We start from the raw sequence: 27793 nt of genomic DNA, 5'->3' as shown, positions 1-27793 counted from the left end.
CGTGCACAGCCTAAATTGATCTGATTTTAAAGGCAATGCTTCAGTTTTAAAAATGTTGTGTCACATATCTGTCGGAGTTCATAAAAGAGCAAAGGATAAAGCATACGTTGAATTCATATTTTTAAACCTGGGCCCGATTGTTTTATACTTCTGAATGTAAATGACCCAAGGGCTGACATTCTTGGAGGCTTGGCTCCAATAAATCGACTCTGAAGGGAGTTGAAAATGGTTTAATTGTCATCAAAGTGCATTCACTTCGAGTAGTTGTTTTTGTCTCACTGACAGGCTCAGTTTGTTCTTCTCACAGAGAGAGATCTTTTAGTTCACATTTTTATAACAGATAGATAGATAGATAGATAGATAGATAGATAGATAGATAGATAGATAGATAGATGGATGGATGGATGGATGGATGGATAGATACTTTATTGATCCCGAGCGAAATTCAAGAAAAAACTGTCTTTGGTTTTGTTTCTTCTCTTTGAGGAAACCTGACTCCTCTGAAAATAAGATGGGTTTTACTTCACAGCTCACAGGACTCACTGCTCTTCTGCTGCCTTGTGCGGCAGCCATATTGAGACTAGCAGTTAAAGGTGCGATACTTACTCTCTTGTGATACCTCGCCTTCCATATGAACGGGAGGCGTAATGGGGGGACAAAGTACTGACTTTGTACCCCCATCAGAGGTACTAACAGGTTTCACATGGGTCAGACAGGCTCAGCAGACGAGAACTGTTTGTGTGTTCTTGTCTGCTTGTGTTCTTTGTATTGATGTCAGTGTCGTTCAGTAAAAAAGTCCAACATGGTGTTGCTTTGGTTCCTGCAGCTTCACTCGAGTTGCTGTCTGTTCCTGCTGTTTGCAGCCGAGTCGGCTAATGTTTGTTGAAAAGGTTACAACAAACCAGAGATGTCTGTCAGTCAGGTATTTTTCTGAGCTTTATCCCAAACTGAGAGGAGTACCTTAAATGAAGTGCTTGTTAATTGCTTCTCTCCAGTGTGCTTTAATCAACAGCTGTCTCGTCCCATGACACACAGGTGTGTTATTAACCTTTCACACAAACAAAAGATGGCCCCATTGTGCTAACATTTTAAAGAGCTCTAAGGGGAGTTAAGCTAACTCTGGTGCAATGCATCATTACACCGTGTGTAGGAGTTGCCCAGTTGCTCACAGTGACTCCTCTGGGTCGGATTGAGAGGAACCCTCAGGCCGACGCTCGACCTGTAAATATTTATCGCTGCATCCAGTCTGCTTGCCTTCTGAGGGAAATGTCACATATGATCTCAAGCTTGTGTTTGCCTGAAACCTTCGTGACAGCAGCAGCAGACGAGAGAGAGAGAGAGAGAGAGAGAGAGAGAGAGAGAGAGAGAGAGAGAGAGAGAGAGAGAGAGAGAGAGAGAACCGTTAAAATTCGGTAAACTCGATCGTGTGGAAAACACTTCTGCTGTCATTCTCAGCCTCACTGTGTTTTTCTTTTCCATCCATGTGTTTTTCTTTTCCATCTTTCCAATGTGACAGGAGCGGTTTCAGAGGAGGGTCTAATGTTGGCTCCGGTCCCCTGGGACAAACTGGTGCTCATGTTTAGCTCTTTGTGTTCAGCTGTAATATTCAAAGATAGAAAAAGAATGGCGTTTGCGGCTGCAGCAGATTGGCTTTACTACATTTCTGTTTTAAAGATTTATTAGCAAATCAAACTTTCTCATTCCTGTCACTTTTGAGGATAAATGCCCACCTCTTCAGGAAGTGACAACAGTCTCATTCTACTTAAAATGTCGCTACATTTTAAATTTAGGAAATACATCCTAATGTTTAAAGTTGTGTACATTAAAAATATTTTTTGCATAAAAAAAAAAAATTCAGAGCTACAACCACATGAGGAATCTCTGCGGGGATAGAAATCAGGATGCAAAACATTACTGTCTTCAAGCCACCAGAAAACATTTTATAGAGTGGAACTTTACTAAGTGCTCGACTGTTAGTTTGTTGTGATGCTGTTATTCCAATTATTTATTACGGAACAATCACAATGTCTGTTCAACACATACGAACACATGGCGGCCATGCAGTTGTGGTAGAATGAGTGTCAGTGAAGCTATAGGTTGTCAGCAGCTTTTTTTATAGGGTCTTACTATTTTGGTTTTAGCCCTTTGCTTAATGTTCTACACCAAAACACAGTCACATTTCTCGTAATGTGTGAATGCACAAAAAACCCAACTCTGACTTTAGTGTCTTTAAAGAGAGTGATGTATCAGCTGTTTCTGATTCAAAGAAATCATCTTCCACTTTAAAAAAAAGTCTATCACTGTCAGACATGTCTGTAATGAAGACAGACTCTCTAATAATCCCAACCAAACACAAACAAGAACTTTTAGTTGATACACTCAGCTTGCCACATTTTCACTGCAGCCATCACAGTCTGAAGAAATCTACTGGAGTCATGAGCATGCCTCTTCTGATTTCCTGAATGGACTGTGGACTGACAGTCAGGTGTCTTGTGTCGGCACCTGCAGAACATCATGTGCTGCTTCTTTTTTTTTTTTTTTTTAGGTTTAGGGATTGTCCATGCTACAGATTGTTGCAGAGGGGGGGTTTAATTCATCCATTTGATGATTATTGGTGGTTGAATATATCCATTTGCATGTTTAATATTCTTGTAATTCTTGCTATTTGCATAATGGCCCTTTGCTATCCATCTGAAGTCACTTAGAGGCGAGGGAGCGAATGGCTGGCTGATCTCTGCCGTCTCGCTGCATAATTTTCTCATTCCCGCTGATGGCCTTGCTTAGTATCTATTGTAATAGGTCGTCTGATTAGTGATTAGAATGTTTACCGGTACACAGGGAAATAATAGATCCAGGCAACAGGCCGCCTCTGAAGCACGAACATGCAGCTGGCTTTGACTCCGACGACACAAACGACTCACCGCTGATGTCTTTTTAACCATGTATTTAGTGGCAAAAATGGAGGATGCTGGGAGATTTACTCATGCATGAAATCATACAAGCCAATGTAATTATGGCCTCTTTTTTATTAACATTTGTCACAGCCGAGTGAGTTTACAAATGTACAACAATGTCAGCGTGTCAGTCGGTGCTCATGGTCAGAATCAAGGCGGGATTATTTACATTATTACATCAAGCTCTGTGTTTCTACAGGTTGTTCCTTCTGTCATTCATTCAAATGCAAATCTGTTTCGTGCCAGGTTAGATGTCGTCAGCCCTGTTTCCTTAAAGCGGCCCGGTTCGGTTCAGTACAGTTGATCTTGCTTCATTTCCACAGCCAAACGTACTCTTGCTCATAAATCACAGTGACTCGACACGGTGTGGACAGCCAATTATTTCAACAAAGAAGAAGAACATGACCAGTAAAAAAAACAAAAAAACAACCATCCCTAGTAAGGTCTTTATCTCCGAGGTCGTCCATGGGGCGGAGCTACGTGTTTACAAAAGTCTAAAAAAACAGAAACAGCCTTGAAACTACTCTTTCCTAATCCACATATTTACACATGGTGCACGTTGAGTTTGTTCTCTAATACCAATGTTGCATGGTTAGTGAAGATTAGTGAAGATTAGCAAAACTATGTAATTTATCAAATAAATTATGCCTATAAGTCATCTGCTAGCAGATGATGATAATCGTCATCTTAAGTTTTTGTATTGTTCAGTATATAAAAAGTGGGATGGGACAAACATTGAAGTAAAAACTGAAAAGAAGAAAGACATGATGTTTTAAAACAAGGACATGTTTGGTTGGTCACAGGTTTGTTGGCCTGTGGGACACAACAGGATGTTTGGTATATTGACTTTAGGATTTAGTGTACAAAAGGCCCTGAAAGGAAAGTCGGCTCTCACAACTTCTGTAAGTCACCCAGATGAGCCAGCTTAAGACTGAGAGCCATTTTAAACACAGCTGATACTGTGCCGTCTTTATCAATGTTTCAAACCTCCAGAAGCGCCTCACCTCTGTCATCAGCAGGAAACACTGCGAATAGAACATCAGAGATGCGTGAAAAACAAACAACAAAGTTTCAAATGAGATGTTTTATCCTTATGAGAAAATTAGTAAAAATTAATTATTGAACTATATTCGTGTAGATCCCTTCCAGAGTCATTCTTGAAATGTCCTTCAATGTGTAGTAATATGAATGTGTTGATGACAAATAAACAATATAAAATAATAGGAAATATCTTTATTTCAGATTTCAAACATAAAGCACCATCATTTGACTTTTTTTTTTGAGCATTTAAGACATTTAGTTCATTAACAGTTTGAAGATCAAGTTAAGGAGCAAAGCTGAGTCAAATGATTTGAAAAACATCAGATCTTGAGTCATCGTTTTTAAGCAGAGCTGCAACAAGCAAAAGAGTCGAATCTTTCAAACCTCTCAGTACTGAAACATTTCTCTTGTGTTTGTGCACCAAAGATGAAAACAAGAGATGACCCGAATTGACTCTTGACTGTAGTTGACGTTGAACACATCCAGTGAAGCATCAGTTAAAACAACAACGTGCTAAATTATAAAGACAACAGGGCTTGACATTAACCCTTGCTTACCTGCCAGCTGCGGGTGGATTTCAAAAACTGTAGCTGGTTGAATTGTATACACGCGTATGTTTTCATTATAGTTGGCTCTGCAGACCTGCCGATCTGAGCCTCCCTATTTTGAACCCTTTCTCCTGCTGTAAACCTGACCTCTATCCCCTCCCGATTATCTTTCCATTTCCTCTCCCTCAGCTCCGCTCGTTTCAGTCGCTCTCTCTCTCTATTTGACTTGCTCTACCACTCACTCACTGTGACAGCGGGACGACAGGAGAAATGTCAGAGCATTCGGATTCACCCAGTCTCTTTGATTGTCCCGACACAGAAGTGAGGGGAAGAAGTTAGATCCCAAGAATGTTTGATTAATAACATTGCATGTTACTTCATATGATGGTCAGCTTTAATATCAATTAGTGCGACACTATGTAATCACACAGAACATTGGTACGTGATCTAATCAGACAGCTGCTGGAATCCAACTAGCCACTTTAGCTGGTGAGCACAAGCAGTGAATGTCAAGCCCTGAATGGCAAATCAAGCTCCAGTTAGGTTGAATTAAGACTTTGCGGGGATCTGATGATGTCACAGACTGCAGTCCTGGATCTATAAGGCTGACTTGGTGTTTCCGTGGAAGCGCCTGATTCGGAAAGGTGAGAGGTCATAGGAGGGCACCTCACCCAGGCTGAGCTCACTCAGGAGCTTGCCAATGATTGGTCCAAACTTGAAGCCGTGACCTGCAGAAGAGAAGTCGATACAGTGAGCAAAGCAGGTTCACGGGGTCATAAAAGCAAGTCGGATTAATCAAAGTGACGAGAGCGAGTCAGTGCTCTGCAGAGCGTTTCAAGTCCCCAAAAATGGGGATTTTAATTGGCTGTTTTTTAGCCAACCATGAGTGAGTACAGAGTGACAATCTTTTGGACTTTGAAAACTGCAGTTCCTCGAGTGTCCACTTGAGGCTGTGTCCTAAAGTGAGTCTGTCACTGAACCCCTGGGCCAAGTTTGTGACACTGGAGCCTTTTGAAAATGTTTTTCATGTAAACATTAAACACACACAATTAGTTATTCTGTGCGGTTTTGTTATGTCCAACAAGCTTTTGTTAGCCTCTAAAGTCAGCTGTTAAAAACTATCTATGTCTTTTCTCTGGGGAACACAAGGGTTAACTAGACTGTTAGAAGCTAGTTATTTTAGCCACAAGTACAGACTGTATATATTCAATAACTCTGCTCCAACATCACTTTGAAATATCTCCATTTCTGCCTTTAAGACAAATCATAAATGCAGTTGATGGTCAAGTCCACACATTAGTCCAACTGTTGCCATGTTGGTCTCTAAGAATATATTCACTTCACTGAACTGGGATCAAAACCTTCATTGAGTGAAAATTGTCCTCTGTCAGTGTGATGGCTTCATGTGCTCTGGGGGTAGAGGATATTTGCAGGTTGCTCTAGGCTGATTGTCCTTGCTGCTGAAGTCTGAGAGGCAAATAGTGAGTGTGAATGGAGCTGGAGGGAAAGCAGCACGTTGCCATCTGACAAAGGTCTTTGAGCTCCCGCGGATCCTGCGGCCTTTGAAGTCATAAAAGCTCGGCTCTGACAGTTTTGGCCACGTGAATTTTTTCCTCTTGCTGGAGAAGGAGAGAGAAGAAAAAACTCCAGCCTCAATTGATAGCCAAACCTACGGGGTGACTTTGTAGCCATGGCAACCTCCTAGCACTTGCTTTAAAGCACTCGTGTCGGGCTTTGATGACAAGTGCCGGGGTGAAGGACGGGGAGGGAGGCAGCACTTTTATTTCCGGTAGTACAAAAAGGCCCTGTGAACTTTTCAATGTGGCCCTGAGCGTCTTGCTGTCATTTTTCATCTTGATGTATTTATGTATTGTTTTGGTCTTTTGACCAATGTTTTTGTTTTATGCACAAATATTTGATAGTTTTGCACTTAATATTTTATTCATATTTTTAAAAATGACCTTCAACTTCCAATTAAGCCAATACATTCTTTGAATTTAAATTATTTGTTAAAAAACAGGGACTGATGAACCCTTAAAGTTGTTATCTTGAGCCATCTTTCTTAATGTTGTAACACCTTTCAATCATCTCGATGCTCTTCACTTAATCATACAATTTATGTTGACGGATGGAAAACTCAAATTTTTATGAAATAAATCCTACATTAAAGCACATCAAAGCAAAGTTTGTCACTTTTGTCTCAAAAATCAAAGATGGCTGCCCCTGAAATGCCACATTAGTGTCTTTAAATCCACGGGACTAATAGTGACATCATGGTGCCCATTATTTTCAGCCTGTGGTTAAACACCACTGGTCTTAGGACCAATCACGCCCTCATTAATTTTTTCCACCAATCAGATTTCTTCAATGACAAAGAAAGAAAGAACAACAACAAACGCTTGTAAAAAGTGCTTTATCGACTTCGACCCGCTGGAAACTTCCCCACAACGCCCCTTTGGGTCCTGACCTACCAGCTGAGAACCACGAGTTTAAACCATGATGACATCTGTCCTGGTGACATTGATTAGACCATGATGTTTATTAACATTACTTCATTTATTCTTTGCACTGTTGCTCCTAATTTTACAGTTTTATATTTTTAGCCTGAAGCGTTTCAGCGGCTCAGACCTAAATTATTCTAACTTTAGATCTTAACGTTTAATGTGAATGAATCCATGCATGAGCATGCGTACACTATATTTAAGCTGCTATCCAAAGATAGTTTGTCTCTGCTGGATCTGGGACAGACGCTGTAATCTTCATACACTGTAATCTTGCTATTAAATAATTAATAGATTAAAGGGCGTTTAATTCTCTGGTTTCAATCGTTTAAAAATATTTTCCATAATTTTCCAATAATTCAGATAAGTTAAGATTGTATATGTTTTATTTGTGTGTAGCATCGAGACTCTACAAGTATCATTTCAGTGTCTTAAATGGCCTTTGAACTTGTCCATGTCATGAATAAATGGATAACCTCTACATTATCGTACTGCTCAGGAGCTGAACGAACAGATGTGTTCTCTTTAGCCACCTTCAAAAGGCTTTCACTACAAGTGATCTGACCCACAACGCAAACAGGCAAATATCAGGGCAGAAAATAAGGCTCGTACATGTCTCTCATAGCATCGCTGAAAAAATCTGCAAATCTGCTGAATCCTTGATTAATAAAATATGGCTTTAGTCTGCCTTCGGTATGAAAGCAGGGTCACGAGCGCTTTAGCTTCATTTCTCACGAGGCTCACCAGTTATTATGCAGTTAATTTGTGCAACACTTTTATATAGTGGGTGTTAGGTATGTCAGTGCCTTTATCCCGGTGAGCTCCTGTGGAGGCAGAGCATTGTGAGCAGGATATTAATTACAGATATAATTAGGTAAAGGACATGAGTGCAGGAGGAGAAGGAAAAGTGCCAGGAGACGCTGAAGGTAACTGAAGGAGAGGGGAGGAGAGGTCGGCCTTCTGGGGGCTCCAGCCATGTTAATTAGAAGAAGAACACGAGAGGAGACCCAAAGCAGAGACGCTTCCCCCCCTAACAATGAGCAAGAACCTCTCTAATTAAAAGTTAAAGATCTTTGTCCTTAGAATATGTGGAAGGTTTTGGTGGTCTGGTAAGACCCTGTAGATCCGACACAAAGGGGTATACTATACCGTCTATATGCTGCAGCTCCGAACACTGTGTTAGAATATGAGGATCTCCTTCTGTATGGTTTCTTAATGTTTAATGTTTTCATATGATAACGCTTCAAACAGAAGTTAGATTGGTTTATGAAATTAAGCAGCTTTTTTCCCCTCATCTCGTTGAGAGCTTTATCAGCTCTGAAGAAATGGTGGAGGAGATTAAAAAGGATGATTTTATACGTCCAGAGAGACCAAAGAAATGTAATTCTGAAGAACAGCTAATGTCTCACATTTTTGGATTTAATAGGAAATGACTCACAGGCTGCAATGTAGTTTAGGTGGTGTTGCGTAACAGCACTTCTTCTTGTTTGCTTACTATTATTACTATTAAAAAAAAAAAAAACAATAGTGAAACTTTACATAAACGCCCGTCCCTGGTCCCTTTTACAAGCCTGGTGTTTGTGGTACGTTTTAACAAACAAAGGCAGGTCTCCTGATTCCACTTAGGAAAAGCACATTCGGTCAACTATCACTTCATGTCAGAGCAATACAAAACTGGAATTCACTGCCCACCACTATCAGAGTACATAGATACATATAGATACTCCACCTTTACAACACACCATGGTTATTAACAACGATAACTGCACACACTAATCTCTGTCAGACGTGTGTTCAATGTGACATGTTCACTGCTGCCTATCTTGTGTGTGTTTTTAAATGTGGCCTCTGTGATTGTTTTTCTTTTGTTTCCTTTGTTATAACTTTGATGTCTTTGTTCGATCTATGCTTTCTCCAATTGTATGCGATATATTGTATGTCTGTATGCCTCTCTTCCTTTTGCTTCTGCCTTCTGTAATTACAAATGTAATGTAATGTAATTTATTGTATTTTAATTTTGAATTATGCATTTTAGGTTGCAGACTTATAACTGGCTGGGGGCTACAGCTGGAAATGAACAAATTATTAAAAGTGGACTGTCCATGAAATAATAAACTAGTCTCACTCAGAGACCCCGGGGTGTTTCGTGTTGATTAAAAATGGATTAACTTCATGATCAGACCAAAAAAGACAGGAAAATGCTGGCATGCGTACGAGCCGTAATCTCTGAAAAAGCAAGATCAAACTTAAGATACATAATTGATTAATTCATTTGAATGGATATTCTACATTTTTAACACAGTTACATTTTCTTTTTATCTGTAAATATACAATATTTCAGTCCTCCCCATCTTTGCTGTGAACCGTTTGGTTTGAAAATAATTTAGTTGAGCGACACCTAGTATGACGCCTCATATACAGAAATAGTCCTCAATGCAGAGGCCACCTCAGCCCTGTGCTGCATGTCATCCCCCCACTCACTCCAACAAGATATCTTATTTATTGACATCTGTCCCAAATAAGGGGGGTCTTAGGATGGACTGATGTAAATTAAAGTCTGCGTTATTCATTGAAGTTTTGCAGTATGTCCTTTATTAAATGTATTTATTTGAAGATAAGATTTTATATTTTCTCTTCCCTTAAGAATAAAATGCCAAGTTTGACTAAAGAGTTCCTTTGAAAGAGTGTTTTTTTTTTTTTTTTTTTTTTTAAAGTGTGGTATCTTTGCAGATCAATATCCCGAAAACACTTTGATGAAAAGCATCAAATTCAGTTTTGTTTTCCAAAAAAGAAGCTTTGAAGGCTGATATTTATTGGAGCAAGATCTTCCAGCAAACTTTTTAGGAAGACCTCTCAGGACATAATCCTTCAGCAAGAAGGTTCCTCAGGAAACACTTTTGAGGTTTAAAAGGTTTCTCCGATGACCTGAGCTTCCTTAAGAATCTCCAGTGTTCCTTAAAGCTCTGTTAAGTCTTCCATTGTAAGAAGAAGCAGTCTGATTGGCTGAATCAGAGCTGAGTTGTCAAACATTTTGGGAACTCCAGGTAGTTGTATTTTCCACAGTGGCCACCAGGGGTCTTTCAAACAATAAAAAACTGCAGATCCTATTTTTCACGTGTTCCATAAATAGTCGTCTGTTCTGATAACCAATACTGTTCAAGGAACACTCTCACCTTGTCATTGTAGCCACAGTTAGCTGAGAGGGTAATATCAGTTTCATGTCTGTACATTCAGTCCAGAGGTCATGGGAGCTCAGCAGAAATAAAGAGGAGACAAAATACAGCTTTCTTGTCTCTATCCCCCCCCCCCCCCCCCCCCCCCCCCCGTGCAGTGTGTGCCGTGAGGACATTAACTAATTAGCCTGATCGCGCTTTTTGTACCAGACTGTAAAAGCTATTTCCTGCTGTCAAAACTGGCTTTTTTGAATCTGGTGTGTACGTGACTTTTAGGTATCTTGGAGCCAGCCTCAAGCAAGCACTTAACGAACTGCAGGATTTTTGCTCTTCTGCATCGGCTGGTGAACTGCTGCTCGTTCTCTGTGCCTGACGTCGGGTCAGACATGGGGAAGAAATTCTCAGGAGGTAAATTTGCCTCCTCACTCCTCGTGTCTCTCTTCTAATTCCTGCCTGGGAGGAGCCAGCAGAATCAATGCGAGTGAAGGATGTGAGGGAAAAATGGTGAATTGAGAAAATGAGAGATAAAAAAAAAAAAAGTTAGATTAAAACGGGAGAAGTTCAGGGAAACAGGGTTTTACCAAAATTATATTCAATATAATCCCACAGAACTCGAGGCTCATCAGATGAACGAGGCGTCTGCTACAAATAAAAAGCAACTGATGCTTACAGCGCCTATTCGAGCTTCCTCTCTTATTCCTCCTGTCACATAGATCCTTCATACACTGTAATCTTGCTCTCATAACCACAGAGTCACAAATATGTACTGCTGGAGCTCTTGATGTCTGAGCCCCACTTGGCTGCTTGGCTCTTTGCTCCTTCAGGGGGACGAGAGAACAAGTAATGCTGATTCATTTAGCTGCTGCTGCTGTGTGTGTGTGTGTGTGTGCTGGCTCTCATCAGCACACATCTGGTGTACCAGGTGCCAGATTCACTATTCTTTGCTCTTTGTCTCCTCAAGCTGCTGACATTTTCATTTAGACATCGATGTTTTGTACTCTACTCCACTCCCTTCAGAAAACAGACACTGTTTTTGTTTGGGTTTTTTTCCGCACGCTCCTCGTGGCGTTTTCCCTTTTTCATAAATGATTGTTCGATGAGAGCAACACACAGAACATGTGCCTTTAGTCCCTGTATTGATCTCAAGACAGAAATCCTCCTTTCTTGTAAGTCTATGAGTCTCAGGTGACTACACTAGTTTGCTCTAGACTTGAATACGTGACCATTAAATGTTGAACAGAAGCAGCGGCAGCAGGGACCTGGGTTGGGGTCACAAGGTTCAAGGCCTGATTGAATTGAGTCTGGAAATGGGTTTGGTAACCGGAGCGGTGCTTCTTCCCTTCCTGAGCAGTGAGACAGCAAAGTTTTGGGTCCTGACAACTTACCTGTCACTACAGTCGCCCCTAGCAACTGCGTACATATTTTTACTTTGACCTCTGAATTTACTCGTTTTAAATGCAGACAAAATTCATGTCTTCGTTCACATCCCAAAAGAAGTCAACAGAGACCCTCCAGCTTGTTAGCTGGAGGGTCTCTGTTGCAGAAGCCCGCTTTACTTTAGTTTGCTCAAAGTGGTTTTTGTTGGGATGCATCATGTCGTGCTTCGTTACCTGAGAATCCTGCTCCAATCACAATGTTGCTGTAGGTAGGATGGCAGTCGAGCACAAAATGGCGGTCGGGCGTTAGCTACAACGAAACAAAACACAGTCAGCAAAAACATGAATGACAGGCACATTTAAACAGAGACTTAAAAGAAGCATCGAGACTGTGTTTCAACATTCAGCATAGTCATCATTTCCACTCGGCTTTAAACCAACCATCCTGAAAGCATGTCAAAAAGATAAGCAGAGAGGTGAAGTATAAATAGTTCAGTTTAAAACTACAGAGCGGACTTCACTGATAAAGACTCTTGGGCCCGATGGTCTGAAAAAGCACATTTTTAAACATTAAGTCGAGAGATCTGTGGTCTTTCCTTTCCTGCCTCTTCATCCCACCCTCGATATGGAGACATGAATAGTGAATGGAACAATTGCAGATTGTCCTGGGAACATTTGACAAGGACACACACACACACATACACACACACCCCACACAGTCATGTGGCCTTGAAGCTGTTCCTGTCAAAAGTCTATGTGGAAAATGTGTTTAATGTGTTAAACTGGATTACAGAGTCTATCTGAGAGTTACATAATGACCTCAGACAGAAGCCCCCCCCCCCCCCCCCCCCCCCAACCCCCAACCCCCAACCCCATTTTTTCCAGCGATGTGTGTGTTCATACTCTGCGTCCTCTTTAAAGAAACTCTGTTAATGGAACAAAACAGACGCTGCGATGTGAGGCGAAAAGAGCGTGACTGTCAGGATTACAGGGGGCATTGGACAAGGTCACAGAAATGAGGCTTTCCTACAGCCGCAGCGTGAGATGGTGGTACAAGCTGCTCGCTGTGGTGCTGGAGGGCAGATCGGCTGCACAACCACACACACACACACACACACACACACACACACACACACCCCTGCAACATTCACACACAAACGCAGCATATCTAACACCTGAGCGTTGCAGTAAATTAAAAACTAACGGCTAAACGCTTCATCAGACATTTAACTGCCCTGGATAAAAAAAAGGGATCAACTTCTTTGTTGATGATGATTCACTCTTGTTACTGGTTTGAGTTAACCCCTTTCATGCTGCCAGAGTAGACACTGAAAAATACTCGCAGAAAGTTCACAACCCTCCGATCTGTACGACCTCAGTTTAAAGGTCACGCCAATGAGTAAACAATAAATCAGAGGATATTCAAAGGACTTTTTTTATGGTTTAATCTTTAAGAGAGATAAAGCAGCACAATTGGTACACGCCACCTTTGCACCTTTTCACACAAGAAAGAATAGGAACGAACAGGTCACAATGAATAGGTGCTAACAGAGGTGGAGGTTCCTTTGCGTAGGTGGGCAAATGAGTGTAAAAATGAAGAGTCCATCAAGTCACTTTAAAGAGGACATATTCTCCCCCTTTTCAAACAGCCCCCTGTGCTTTGGTCCAAATATAACATGAATCCAGCACCAGAGGAGGTGTGTGACCCTCGACCTCTCAGAACGCTCCGTTTTGGTGTCATTTAAATGCAATGATCCCACTCCGATACCAGTGTTTGTTTCATTACTTCTTTATGTGTTAGACTCCCACAATGCACCATTTTCGAAAGTATAATTCAACGTTTGATCAACAGGTGACTTCCTCTGCCCAATAACTAACCTCTTCTCTGATCAGCAGTTAGGTGTCGCAGATTTCAGCAATAATTAACCGTCTTCCTTTTCCTCCGTAAACATTAAACTGAAATCATTACATTGGATTATTCTTAACAGAAACATGGTGATGTTAAGTGTTGGTACTGACCGTGTACAGGCAGCTCTCCACCACGGCAGGTTTAGGCTCCAGGCCGGGCAGATAGCGGGCGACGTAGCGCTGCAGGATGTCGATGTCAGACCTGTCTGTCTGCTGGTCTCTGCGGTCCGGGTCGGCCTTACTGCCTGCGTGGTAGCAGATCTGCACACACAATATGACATTTCATTTCATTTGTGAATGAAACACTTAATTATTGTTAACCTGCATTTATACACATTGAAATGTTCTTCATGTGTTTATTAACTTTAAAAGTCCCAAATACATAACAGCATTTTCTACACAACTTGTGCAGGGGAGATGTAAGGATACATATCACTACATGCAGACAAAGTATACAGTGCCCAACTCTAAATCTCAGTCTGAACCTGACAGCTTCGTTTCTTCTGATCTAAATGTTTTTCAGAAAATAAGATTTATTATTATTCCTTCTGCAGCTACAGAACAAAAAGCAGAAAATTGCATCTTTCACACTTCTGCGTGACTTTTTTCAGGCTGCCGTTTGAAAGGTAAAGCACTAAAAGAGGAGGAGGAGGAGGAGGAGGAGAAGTGACTGTCATACACACACTACACTTTAAAACTGCTCCTGTGTTCTGCTGTTGTCAGCCAGTCTGACACAAACAGAGACTCGCAGCGCAGCGAGGAGGCTGTCGGATTGAAAATCTGCACTTTTTCTTTCCTTTTGTTTTTGCATGTTTGTTAAAAGCTTCTGATGTAGAAAACTTTCTGACAAGTTCATCCAGTTTGAAAAGAACTACATAAGAAGTATATAAAGAGACTAATTAATGACATTGTTTCCACTGTGTATTAAATGGTCTAAATATTACACATACAGTATCTGAGGTGACGCCGTCTCAGAGTGAATAATGGGACGTGGCATCGCCATCTGTCCCCCCCTCTTTTCTGTGCATGTGGTCTGCTATTAGGCTGTGAGCTCCTGCTGCTCCACCATAATGCCCAGAATAGAGACGTGCCATCTCATGACATCAAACGCAGCAAAACTCACACAAACAACACGACAAGCTCGCACCTTAAACGCAGATTTAAACAGCCGATTCTGCAGCACTGTTTCGGTTTCAAAGTGTAAAGTCATCGCTCTAGTTTAAGTCATCAACAGCAAATCGTTTCCATGCTTTTTAAAGTTTATAATCATGGATTAAGTGTGTGGGCAACCATCATATTAGTGCAGCAGCTATTTGACTTATGTTGAGCTCAAGGAAGCTAAAAATAAAGCACATCTCTTAGTGGACGTGTGTGTTTTTTAATTTGACAAAAAGCTCGCACGGCACTAGTTTACACATTGATGATTCATCGTGAACTCAAAGGATCAGTTAACAATCACATTAAAACATGACTCATTCTTTTTTGTTCTGAGAGGTCTGAGTAGGATTTCTCCTCCAGCCCTGTGACGTACCTTCACCAGGCCGGGGTACTCGTTGGACGGGAGGCCGTAGACGTGCTCATTAGTCTCCTCACACTCCGTCTGTATGAAGCAGGGGAAACGCTTCTCTATGTCGTACGACCCGGGAACCTTTTCCTTCCAGTAGCACACGTTGATCTTTTCCACCTGCAGTACAAAAAAACCCCACTGATATAAGCTGAGGCAGTACCAGCCTGATGTCATCCAGGTGTTTGCAAATCCCCAGTTGTACCAGAAGAAGCCTCCTAAAGGAACCCCATTTGTGATAGCATGACCTTTGCGTTTAAACCATGAAGCAACCTCAGCTGTTGAAGAAGCCAATGCATAAGTGCAAACAGTCTGCAGTTCATAGAGGGTCCATTTGAGGCTGGCTGCAAAAGCAAATGAATCCCCATCATAGTAGGTCCTATTCTGATGTCTGGTTTTGAGCGAAAAAAGAAAAAGTACAGCCTGGTTTAAAAATTACTTTTGCACTCCAGCTAATTTCTTTATTATTACACACAGTGCAGGGGTGAATATATCACATTCAGTCTAAAAGTTGTTCATCATTTCACATAATTAGAAGCATGGCTGAGTTGACTGCCAAATGGGTGCCTATTCAGAAACAAATGGATGCATCTCTAAGACTGTCTGTTTCAACCAAATTTGATTGATTGCTCTTGGCAACACTGACGTCCCAATTTGGCTCCATTATTCTATTCCTCCTCTTTTTCTTTTTCTTTTTTTTTCTATGCACATGAGCACCATTATATGGCAACAGCTTGCTTTCTGCTAACCGTCATGGCAACCTCGGCTTGATCAGGTTAAATCAGACTGATGATGCTGCATGTTGACCGGTGTTGACTTCTCTTGCAGCAAACACACAAGATACTTGTTGCACAATGGTTGCAATACACTTCAATATTGTAAAAATCGCAGTCTGCAGGCGGCTTAAAATAGATCGAGCTAGATAGATATACTTTATTGATCCCGAGGGAAACTCAAGGCATCCAGTAGCAGTATACTAGACATGCAGGACAATAAACACTAACAATAAACAACCCCTGTCCCCCCTCTCTTCTGTATACAGTAAGCCCGAAAAAAGATTTAGAAGGCTCCTTAAATGAAAAATAAAATTACAAATTAAACCGGTGCAGTTAAAAATAGTCACACTTGTAAAAAGAAATGAACATAACCTGTGCAGGAAAAGAAAATATATGTGCTATTTAAAAGAGACCTCAAAACCGTTAAGGAAGCTCAGAATAGTTAGTGATGAGGCCAGTGCATAACAAGTGAAGAGTGTTGAACTTCTGAAAGTATGTGTTGTTTATGCATGAACAGTGGTGTTAGAAGTGGGGGTAGTGCAAAAGTTGTGAGAACAGACATCAAACAGTCAATGCAGACATCACCGCTGCAAATTAAAAATGTAAATTAAAGTGATTGTCATGAAAGTGTCCAAACTCAAATACAAGATACGGATTATACATGAATGAAACATGCTGGCAGCCTGGTATGAGCTATGAATTCCTAAAACAAAAACCTACCTAACACCACCTCCTCCATCCCCCTCATCACCTTTTTTTTCTCCTGTCTAATAGAAGTGCAATTACAAAAGCAGCTTGGCGGTGTTGAGGTGAGAATGAGGATTTAATGAAATGTACACATGGTGGTACAAATGACGTCCACCCGAGGAAGCTGATAATAAGGACACATTGTTCAGGAGCTTTCAGTGTAATGAACTAACCGTCCGTGCACTCATTCCCAGGGACTATAAAAAAAATCAGGCAGAGCTCAGAGTCCGGGTTTTTTTACCCGTTTACTCACGCATGGCGTTCCCTCAGCCCCCCCAAGCCTGCTGCAACCTGAATAATGCAACTCCATTATAAACTCCAATTCTCCCCTCTAACAGCTGTCTGCTTGTTTTGCCATCACCTTCTCTCCTCAGCCTGTGTGGCATACCGTGAGATGGAAAAGACCGCCTTGCTGACTCAGGCTGTCAAGCTGTTAAAATATGGAGGAGTGATGCATTTGGATCTGTGGTGTCTTTTATGATGGGCGTTTAAAGTATCAGGCAGGCTAAATAAAGACCCAGTAAGGATTAAAGAGAGAGGGACAGGATTACAGATGAAGAAGAAGTTGAAACTTGATTGGCCAGGACAGCAGTAGCCTACGGCTCTCGGGCGAGTGATGTTCATCGGTCAAAGTTTTTACAGGCTTACGTTACAACTGCTACAGATGGACTATTTTAAAGTACAGAATGCATCTTTATCTTACACTGGATGAAACATGCACGCCGTCTTTGTGATGTCGCCCTTTGGTTTTGTAGCCCAATGATTGTCATATCGGTATGCAATCAACCTACCCTGTCAACCTTCAATCCTGAAACAGGCGAGCCTTCTGCTAAACTTAGCCGCACCTCTAACGATGCAAAACTTGGGTTGAGGTTACTTACAAACACATCTTAAGGGCCTTTCAGATAGGACTCGGTGCGTGCTGAGCTCAACGTGGAGCAGGATGCACCAAGAATCAAAATGAGGGATATTATGTGCTAATAATAAAGTAAGCTATAGAGACCTAAACTGTCTGTTTTTGCAGCATAAATAAACATGTTTACATTTCTAATGTGGATTCCTTGTCTTTTGCAGCCAGCCTTAAGCGGACATTTAATAAATTGCCGTGTTTTTACACAACCTGATTTTCTTAATTTTTTTTCAACACCGAGTATGTGACTTAATCTTTATGCAGCTACATGAACATTATTTGCAGGACACTCGTTTGATTACCTCGAGAGGCAGCTCTAAGCCGGTGTGGGCCAGCAGTCTGTTAGCCCAGGGTCCAGCTGTGATCACCACACTCTTGGCTTGATGAGCACCAGAAGAGGTAACAACGGTTACCACAGGGCCAGGCTTGATGTCCGTCACCATCTCCTTATCTCTTATGACCCCACCCAACTTCTGAAACTGCCCCTGGAAAATACAAAAGTTACAGAAATGTAGTAAAAATACATAAGTGGTAAAATCTTTGAAGCTGTACTTTTAAAAAAAAAAAAATTATGTATGAGCAATCGATTATTCCAGCAGAAAAAAAACACCAAAACTCACATGTTGCATGAAAAACAAGATGAGAGTTGGATTTATTAAGCTTTTCAAAATATGCACACTTTTTTTTAAAGATATTTAGATGCTTTTTAGGTTCAAATAAAACCAGCTGTTTGTTTTCAGGGAGGAAAAAAGAAGCCATCACGAATTTGCCAATCTGGGATAATTCAACAAGACAGATCAATTGCAACATATATTCCGACATAATATTATAGGCAAGAGGCTATTAAAGAGCCGGGGCATGAAAATTCACAAAGCAGTAATCTCCTGATCTATTGCACATCTATCACTTCAAGCTTTAATTTATAATTGACTGCTGCTTCACGGAGAGGCGGACGAACAATCTGTCCAGTCGATTGAAAATGGCACCTCCCTGAAATAACAAAGCGGCGTTTTGTGCTTGACCTGGCAGCCGTGGAGGAGTCTGTTCTCCTCCAGTGCTTCCTCTCAGAGCTGACAAAGAGCGCTAATGTGAATTTATAGCTCAAAGATATTCCTGGCATGAGATATTATTGGATTAAAACAATGTGCATGAAATATGTTCAAAAATCCACAGAGCAACGGAATAATTCGTGCAAATTCTCAATCTAGTTTTTGTTCATGAAATCAGAAAATGTTTGGCTTCTTTCATCTTTTATCACCTCCTCCATCACCTACAAGCTCATTTTCAGAGGTACATTTGTTAAGTACAGTGCTTGAAAAAAGTTTAATTGAATACATTTTGAACAGCTTACCATTTAATGACCCATTATTGAATCAGATGGCGTACATTTGTTCATGATCTACTTCACTTTTATTGTCATGCCTTTCAGTAAGTGAGGGAAGTAGTCACTGTGAATACATTTATATACTAAAAAAAAAACAAAACACATCCTTAACGTAAAAAAATGTCAACAAATCCGGGGAATTAGCTATTTAGGCTTCTCAGTAATAGCGTTAATTTGATTTTATTTAAAGTAACACGTGCTGTATTCCCACATACAAAATACTCATGGTGAGTCACATGCGTGAATAAAACCATCTGAATTATTGATCAAAAACTTTTTTTCTTTCCAGCGCCGTTGTGTGACGGCCAGTGGCATCTTTGTGCACGTAAGGAAGTTGCTTCATACTCTTTTCTGCTCACCAGTAGGCCCTCCCCTTCTCTTTAGATGACCCTGTGATATTTTCAAGAGTGCTTGTAACCGCTCGAAAAAGTATGTTATGTAATCATTCACACAGGTGCACATGAAAGGAATTTTACCCTCCGTCCTTAGTTTGGCCTTCGTTTTAGCCCCTTTTCTGTGTCTATGACTTTAGTCATCTGTTTTTATTTCCCCATTTCCAAAATTTCTTTAGGGGCTCGATCAGACCAGTCTCTTCTAATAGAGGTGTTTGCGTTAAGCATTTTTTCACGTGATCAGGCTACAATTCTAATTATTATTATTATTATTATTATTAGTGCTCCAGTTTAGACTATGCAGGTCTTGAATAGCTAATGCTTTATCCATGATGTACCTGTGCCGTCTTGAGTGCACGGTCAGCATACAGAATTCCAGCAGGCACTTCCACTACTGCTCCGTGACCCTCGCACAGGTTGACGTGGGGGATGTGCTGGCTGAAGTTGTCCCTGGTCAGGACCACCATGGGAACCTTGTTCTTCTGCAGGGTCTTCTTCACCAGCTCGTAATACCGACTGTTCTCTGGTCCCATAACCAGGAGACCTGTTTGTCTGAGAGGGGAGATCAGTGGCATCTTTAGGTGATGCTTGGTTCAAGACACATGCAAGTTGTCCTAATCGTATTGTATTTCACAGTCGGTGCTTATGAACAGTAGAAAGAATAAATAAGCCATTCAGATTATTACATAACAAAAGAAAACACTAGAGTACAGGGGCATTCTGTATAATAGCCTAACAAAGACTTCACATAGATAGACTAAGGGTCCAATCCATTACTGTAAGTGGTAACTCATTCAATGCATGTAAGGAATAAAGCTCTAATTAAATTGAAGAGGAAACCTCTGCCATTGAAAAATAAAGCTAATGAGGACCATGTCCTCAGTTGTCCACTTGAGGCTGGTTGAAAAAGATAAAGAATACCTGGCCTCTAGGTAAAATGCTGATTTCTACAGGATAAACGTGTTTAAAGCCTGGTACAAAAAGATCTTTTTTATATTTCAGAAACGGTAGCAGGGGTTAATTTCTTTTTACAACTCATCTGCATCATCCTCATAATGTGAAGACAGAGTTTTGCAGAGTTAACAGTTATGATAACAGTGGCTGATATGACTGACATGTGGGTGTGTTGTAGCCGTTCAGCAGGAGACTTAAGGCTCATCTCAACTCCACCTGTTTCTAGGCATCGAACGTGAGATTGACAGCACTTACAATGGGCTTCAAAACATCTGTTAGGAAGTGAAACTATTTCAATGTTTTATACAATCTTGAAATAGGTAATATGCTGATTGAGCAGATGGTCTTGATTATACATGATTATGAGATCTTGGAACATATTCAACGAGGTAGGCCAGCAAAATGATACTTGACTGAAAAGCAATTTTTTTGTAGCTTAGTTTATCTTCAATAGTTTATTGAAGATTCTGCTCAACAAACTACATTGTACTACTTTGCTTTGCTTATATTAATCTAGTTAAACTTAAGTCCCAGATGGCTACAATACAATGGGTCTTGTATTACTTGTAATATTTTAATGCAGGAGTTCCACAAGGCACTGTTTTGGATCCTCTATTCTTTTTCTAAACATTAACATCAAACCATTTGAAAAATCTCTCCTTTATGCTGATGACACTGTAATGCTTCTTTATAGTTTCGATCATAATGACATGATAATTTAGACTTCTCTTTTTTTCATTTTGAGTAATCAGTGATAACGTTGTATGTTGTTCTATTCCCTGAAGAGGTTTATTTATTCGACTCACCCTACAGTTTAGTTTTAGTTTGCTTAACACTCTGATGATCGACAGAAACTATCTCACAGAGAGTTTTACCATTCATACTAGGAAGATTCATTCATATTGAACTATGATGTCTTCAACATGGTATTCACCAGGTTGAACCTTCAAAGAAAAGTAAGGAATTGAACATTGAGATCACAAAGTCTTCTCATGTCAAACTAAATTTTCAGCAATCTACTCTCATCTGTTTCCTGTGTTTCCCCCCCGTCTTTACCATAGAGAAAAGTAACTTTGAAAGAAGATTTTCTATTAACCTTTTAGTCAAGCCAAAGCTGATTTTAAAAAAAGAAAAGAAAAAGACTCCAAGGATTTGTCCCTGCAGCTACTTACTATATAATGAAAATGGAGACTGTTGCTTATTTTTACCTTCACGCAGCTGAAGGCTCAGGGTCATCAAAACCAATGTTTTGCCTCACAAACGCCCTCGTCCACCTTCCCAAGCTACCTTGAAAAAACTATTAAACTTGACAAAGGACAGCTAGGCGCCTGTGTCGTGGAAGTGGAAACGGCTCCTCTCCTCCGAGACAGCAGCTCAAATATTCAGCGAGCGTTATTAAGGTTCAGGGTTCAGAGTATGAATCACATGCCATGTTGTCTCTTCAAAAACATGGCAGTTATTAATTTATTTCTTTAAGCTTTTTTTTTATCTCACGAAGATAACTCCACTTATGTCATTCTGTGTAACCTAATAGTTATTGTAGACTCATAACCCACTCAAAGAGGGAAAGAGTGCAGCTTTGCATGCATGCTGTGAAAATGTTACCGTTTGTATGATCAGAGGCTGAAGAATACAGATTTAATACAAAACAATGTATTTAGAGTTTAATGTTAAAATACGGTTAACTGCAACATTAACATTTAAGAAGGCCAAAATGAATATTGCAACACTCTCCAGAGGAGGTCAGTGTGGATTGATGGTTTGATCTCATGTAAACCAGACATACTTTCCGAGCCTCTGGTACAAGTTTCACAGAGTGTTTGTATTTGCAGATAGAGTGTATGGGATTTAAATTGGTTTAACACTTGCAAGTTAATTATGAGAAAGAAAAGGGCTGCATATAGAGCTGTTATTTCGAGCATATTTTTCAGAAATTAAAGCACTTGACACAAGAGATGGTGTGAAAATATTTAAAAGCACTCTCGCTTCGCGCTGCCAGCTGAGGTTCAGACATCTTTGTCTGAAAAGACAAGTAAAAACATGACAGAATACTTCTGAACTTGGAAAAACATGGATTGACAAATATTCAACCCTGGGCATGTTATTTAAATCAATAACATTTTAAGTCCATGATGTAATGACAGAGAAAACTGGACTTTAGGTTCAGAGCCTACGTCTACAAAGATGCATTGCAAGCAGGTAAACACAGCCTCTTTAACCTTATATTTCTGTAAGGGGTTTAACTAAATGTCCTTAACGCTAAATCTATAAAACAGACTCGATGATAGAAGACGGCATAACCCAATTGAGGGTCTGACAATATACACAAGAAACAGATTGGAGGATAGACAGACAGACAAGTTTAATGATCACTGTACATCCGTTAAATACCGTTCACAGCATGCGTCATAAATTCCTTCCAGCTTTAGATTCCTCTATACACGGTGCGGAGAATCATATTACCTTTACTCTTCGAATGTCGAGGATCTATTTAGAACAATCTCTTATTACACTGCTGATCGAGTCAGTACATTTGCTTCAGAGACATTACATATGATATATGTTTCTTCAAGGAAGTTCATAGCTACTCAGAATAGATTGTAGTCTGCTGACATCAAGATCATTTCAGGTTGTACCCATACTGAACGAATACAGAAGAATATCCCGTAAGTCGAAATAGTGTCAGGATGTCTCCTTGTCCCACACATCCTCTATTCTCATATGTTAAGATGTCATTTTTCCCTTTTTGTTGCGTCGTTACAAAGTCAGCTAGCAGTGCAAGCATAAGAAGAGTTAAGAAACTACAGCGGCGCAATTAGTCACAATGAATCCTTTATTATCGTCTGAGCATTTGCAGTGAACACGTCGTAAAATTCTAAGTGTTTTGCAGCACAGAATGTGAGAAAACAAAGCTTCTGAATCTGCATGCTCATCACTCGCTTTCAGCATAAATGCCTGGTCCTAACGACCATGCTTTCATACCCTCAGATATGTTGGTGCCAGATTTTGTCGGGAAAAACATCTTTCTGGATTCCTTTTGGAGTCAGGAGGGACATGTTGCACAGTTGTCATGTAAAGAACCGAGCAGAACTAAAGACCACAGTGAGTCATGGCTAATATGGCATTTCTGTAATGTTTTTTTTTTTCATTTATCACACTTCAATGTGTTATTGCAATATTGAAAAAAAAGTATTGCACATTTGCTCATATTTTGCAGACCTACGATAAAAATCGTAGCTGAAACTGTCCGTCCTCTTCACAGAGATGCAGCCTTGAGACACTCGCAACATCTGAAACAAGTGCAGCTGTTTTCACACAGTATAATGTACTGTACCTCTCTCAGATAAAGGCTGCAAACTGCAACATTACAAACATTACAAATGTGACTGGCCCTTATATGACCAGTGGTCTGTAATACATCAGACCACAGCAGCTCCAGTATGAAGATATTGAGTCCCTGGAGTGAGAGGTTGAGAAACACAGGGTCTAAATCAGTAATCTGTCTGATAGATATTCGACTCGACCTTTGCCAGCATGGTTTTCTAAAGGCTGCTCCGACATCTGTCAGCAGCCGTGAGGCACAGACAACCCCAGCTAAAGGCTGCAGCCATTCATCAGAACACTTTATGACTGTGTCTGCCCGTGTGCTCGGCTGTTTACGAGTGTGTGACAGAGGAAGGAAAAACCGTGCGGGTGTATGTCGGGTCGTAAATATGATGCCTCGTCTAGTCGTACCTGTCAGAGCGGGTGATTGGTGGCACTAGTTCACCGGGTGGATGTGCACACGTGTTGACATGTATGTGAGGAAAATAAAAAGGTTTGCGGGCAGGTTTTAGTAGCTCCAGCCTTTTTCCAATGGCTACATCAGTCCCAGAGGCGGTGGCAGCAGAAGCGGGAGGCTGTGCTTATGCTCATTTCTCTTCTGGATGCAGACATTTTTTTCCGACCCAAGGGCACAGATGGCCTTCGATGTGGACGCATCTGTCATGAGCTGCTGACAGGTGCCCAGGCGACGGGGAGGTGTGCTGTGTTTCTAGGGGAATACAATGTGGGTGTGGCTTTATTTCATGAACTATTAGTCAGAGATATGAATAATGAAGCCATACGAGGGCGTCTGATTTGCTTCAGCGCTGGTGGGGACTCACAGGGAGGTTTCTTCTCTGCTAGTTTGGATTGTGAAACGCTACACTTTCTTTTTTTTCTGAATCTGCAGAATATTTAATGTGCTTACTTTGGTGGAAATGTCTTTATGAATGCCGTCTAGTAAGACTTAAACTGCCACTCTTTACATGATGGGTTTATTCCTACGCACAAATCAAATGTATGCATGCAGAACGTGACATGGTATTTGATGTGATGAATAATAATAAACACCATTTTGACAGTTCTGATTATAAATCCGTTCATGTGTGATTGGACGGATTGAGCACTTGTTGCAGGATATAAACGTCATCATTCCCGCTTGCTCCTTTGCTGTGAATTTTCCCAGATATATGCTGCAATGATATCTAAATCACAGCATGATGATGAGTTGATTGATTTTTTTATCCTACACCAATACTTCCTTTAGTCATCTTTTAAAGGACAGAGCCCTGGTGACTTCTTAAGCAGAACTGTCCTATGCAGAATGAAAGTCCATTGGTGATTGACAGATAATATTTTGATTTATTTGAACAACTCAGAAGTATCTGGACATTGTTTGTGATATATGCCTTGCTTTCCTTCCCAACTGTATGCCCTTGCATGAAGTGAGTTCTCCATCTCTGTGCTGCTGAAACGAACAAGGCGGCTCAGAGCAGGGACGTCAAAGTGCTGCTGCAAGGTTTGTTTTTTCCGCAGTTTGAAGCCACTGTCATATTTACAAACACAAATTCCTCCCCGCTCTGCGAAGGAAAATCAAAGGTTCAGCAAGATGAAAAAAAAGCCCCCTGCTCACCATCCAGAGGCACGGGAGGTGTCACGGGGTGATTCAGTAACGCTGGAGGTAATGAGAAAGTCATGCGTTTATGGCTCTGCAGATTGAGTCGCTGCTCGCGTGCACTCGCAGCACCCTGAATGTGACAAATCTCTGTGTTCTGGCTGGGGTTTTGTTATGTTCTGTTTAATGGGGTTTCTCTCTTTGTGTGTTTGTGCTGAGTCTACCTGTATAGTCTGACGCCGGCCTCCTTCTCCAGCTGAGCCCACAGCTCGTAGCACTCGTCCAGCATGTGGGCGTAGAAGTCCTCATCGTAGGCTTTGCGAATGATCCGGGTCTGGCCATGGGAGCTGCCTCGGGTGTGGGGCAGCACGAACTGGACAAAAATAAAAAGTAATGTCACTTGATCAACTGAAGCAGACAAACCCTCGGGTTTCCACCTTGTTGTGTTTTTGGTGCCCCCTGTGGAGAAAAAGCAGAACTTCAAGTGTTGTAGATATCTTGATCAAGCTAGTTTATGCATTTTCTTCTTCAGTAAATAAAAGAAAGATGATACTACTTTTTACTCGATATTTTGTTTAGTGCTCTTTCACCTTGTTCAGCTCACAGGTTTAGTTGCATATTAATTATAGTTAATAAATAGAATTAACTAGTCAAGAAAAGCAGTCATAGTTAAAACGTTTCTTTGAATGCTATGTCGTGTTATGTCTACTCTAGTATAAACCCAGAGAATACTTGTTTTTAAATACGTGTTTGCAAACGCATGATGTCAGCTCTGCATATCCTGCCTTTGTTGGGACTGTTGGCTGTGATGTCCGAGAAGTAAACACTACGCTAAATATACATTTATCGGCTAGGAGCAGTGTAGAGTTGAATGGTGAATGAGTTAGCAGATGGGACTACATCGGAGACACTGAAGAGCTGCTGCAAGAATGGCTGGAGGTTTTGAAGAAAAGTTCAGGTATCAAGTCTGCAACTGCCGCTTTGGTCTGAGAATTCAAATTAGAAAACCCACCTCCAGTTTTGCTGTTTTTGCACACGTTACACCATGCAAATCCATCATCTCCCCTCTCTGAAATGTTCACTTTTTTTGGGACTGTCCTTCAAGTCAAATTTTTTGGACTGATTTAAATCTTTTTTTTGAACCAAAAGTTAGATGTTGAAGTTTGATTAAACGTGTAAAAAATTCACTCAGCAATTCTGTTTTTATATCCTTCATGGAATTCTACCTGGACCATTCAACCACTGCCCAAATCCTAAAGCCCTAAAAACCAAAGCTTCTTGTGATATACTTGAATCGTATATTATTTTTCTATTTAATTAATTCTACTGTTATAGTTGTTCATCTGTTTTTTTGTAGTAGTCGTTGCACCTTGAACTTATAACCTCATCACTGTCATTGAATCTGGATTTACTAAATAAAACAAAATAAATAAATACAAATCAATCAATTAAAGGAGGATTAATCAGATCAGAGTGGACACATGTTTAACACAAATAAAAGCAGGATTTCAATCATAAAATCCCAACTTCACTTCTAGTTCGGAGGCCAGTTTGGCAACATCTTTCTTTAAAAGACAGCTCAGAGTCAAAAAGAAAACATGCAGTGACTGTGATCTTACAGTGATTCTTTGTGCCACCTGCTGCCGGCAGCACACAGACTCTCAGCTCACACTGCAACATTTCAGTCTAGTAAAAACACTTCTGAGTCCGGTTTGCTGTCTAACCTCCAGCCTCAATCCAGAGGCATATTTTATGGGACAAAGTTTAAAGTGTGACACCCACCTGTTCCAGCAGCAGGGTCTTCTTGCCCTTCTTGGCCAGCTGGTAGGCCGTGAACGAGCCCTGCACCCCGGCCCCGATCACTATACAGTCATACACCGCCTGAGTAGACATGTTCACTATCTTTAGCAGCAAGATCAGTGTCACTACATGTCAATAAGCGGAGAGAAACACCCACACATCATCGGTGGACGAAACGGGGCGAGTCAGGGCTGTTTGTACTCTGATCTTTGCCTGCTAGGTGCGCAGAGCATGCTACACAGAGACCTGCAGTTATATCACGACTCAGGATTTCACTTTAGGATTACATTGAATGGACACGAATATGGACGTCGTTGCACAAGTTTAGGAGGGTGAAGGAACCTGCAACGAGCTTGGCAGGACGCGGTGCCTGACAGTCTAACATAAGGGCAAATAAAACAAACTTTATAAAAAATAAAACCACTTTAAACCATTTTGTATCTATACATTTACGTAATGTAGGCTTCACTTTACTCTACATTCGTAGGTCTTTAGTGTCAAAACCAGTAAAACTGCTCAGATGAACACAAAGTTGTCCAAACACAAATAGGACACATTTTTGAGAGAAAGAAAAATAAAGACTAAAGTTTACATGTAGTCAATGGAAACAAAACATAGCTACTTTTAACATAGGAAATATGCAGGGTTAAATAAGATCAACTTGGACTTTGATGCAAGTAAATCAAGTCAGAAATAATACATTATAATTCTTTTTTTTATTCATTTCACAGCATTTAAAGATTACACACACGGTAATGGATATGACCTTTTATATTTGTGCTCAGACAGATGGAATATATCTAACTCTGTTCATTGTCAAACCAAAGATACATTCACAAGAAAAACA

At 40.7% G+C, this 27793-nt stretch overlaps 1 protein-coding gene across 1 annotated transcript; it reads right to left on the bottom strand.

The window, feature by feature from the left end:
- Positions 1 to 4172: 4172 nt before the first annotated feature.
- pipox (pipecolic acid oxidase) lies at positions 4173 to 27069 on the bottom strand. The gene is made up of 8 exons (XM_079354583.1): positions 26929 to 27069; positions 25371 to 25519; positions 19613 to 19826; positions 17801 to 17983; positions 15033 to 15185; positions 13613 to 13762; positions 11828 to 11903; positions 4173 to 5271 (listed from the first exon to the last, which is right to left on the bottom strand). Exons 1-8 carry the CDS (start codon positions 27037 to 27039, stop codon positions 5141 to 5143), a joined length of 1167 nt encoding a protein of 388 aa, XP_079210709.1. The 5' UTR covers positions 27040 to 27069; the 3' UTR covers positions 4173 to 5140.
- Between the last annotated feature and the right edge of the window lie 724 nt (positions 27070 to 27793).

Source organism: Symphodus melops (assembly GCF_947650265.1).
Source record: "Symphodus melops genome assembly, chromosome: 10".
NCBI lineage: Eukaryota > Metazoa > Chordata > Actinopteri > Labriformes > Labridae > Symphodus > Symphodus melops.
This window is presented reverse-complemented; position numbering and strand designations above follow the sequence as displayed.

What these genes read in the sequence shown, in the direction of transcription:
- pipox (XM_079354583.1), bottom strand. Translation starts at nt 27,039, where the DNA reads ATGTCTACTCAGGCGGTGTATGACTGTATAGTGATCGGGGCCGGGGTG. An exon ending in AGACCCTGCTGCTGGAACAG is followed by an intron (nt 25,520 to 26,928) that starts GTGGGTGTCACA and finishes ATTTTTGTCCAG; the next exon opens with TTCGTGCTGCCCCACACCCG. An exon ending in GTGCACTCAAGACGGCACAG is followed by an intron (nt 17,984 to 19,612) that starts GTACATCATGGA and finishes TGTATTTTCCAG; the next exon opens with GGGCAGTTTCAGAAGTTGGG.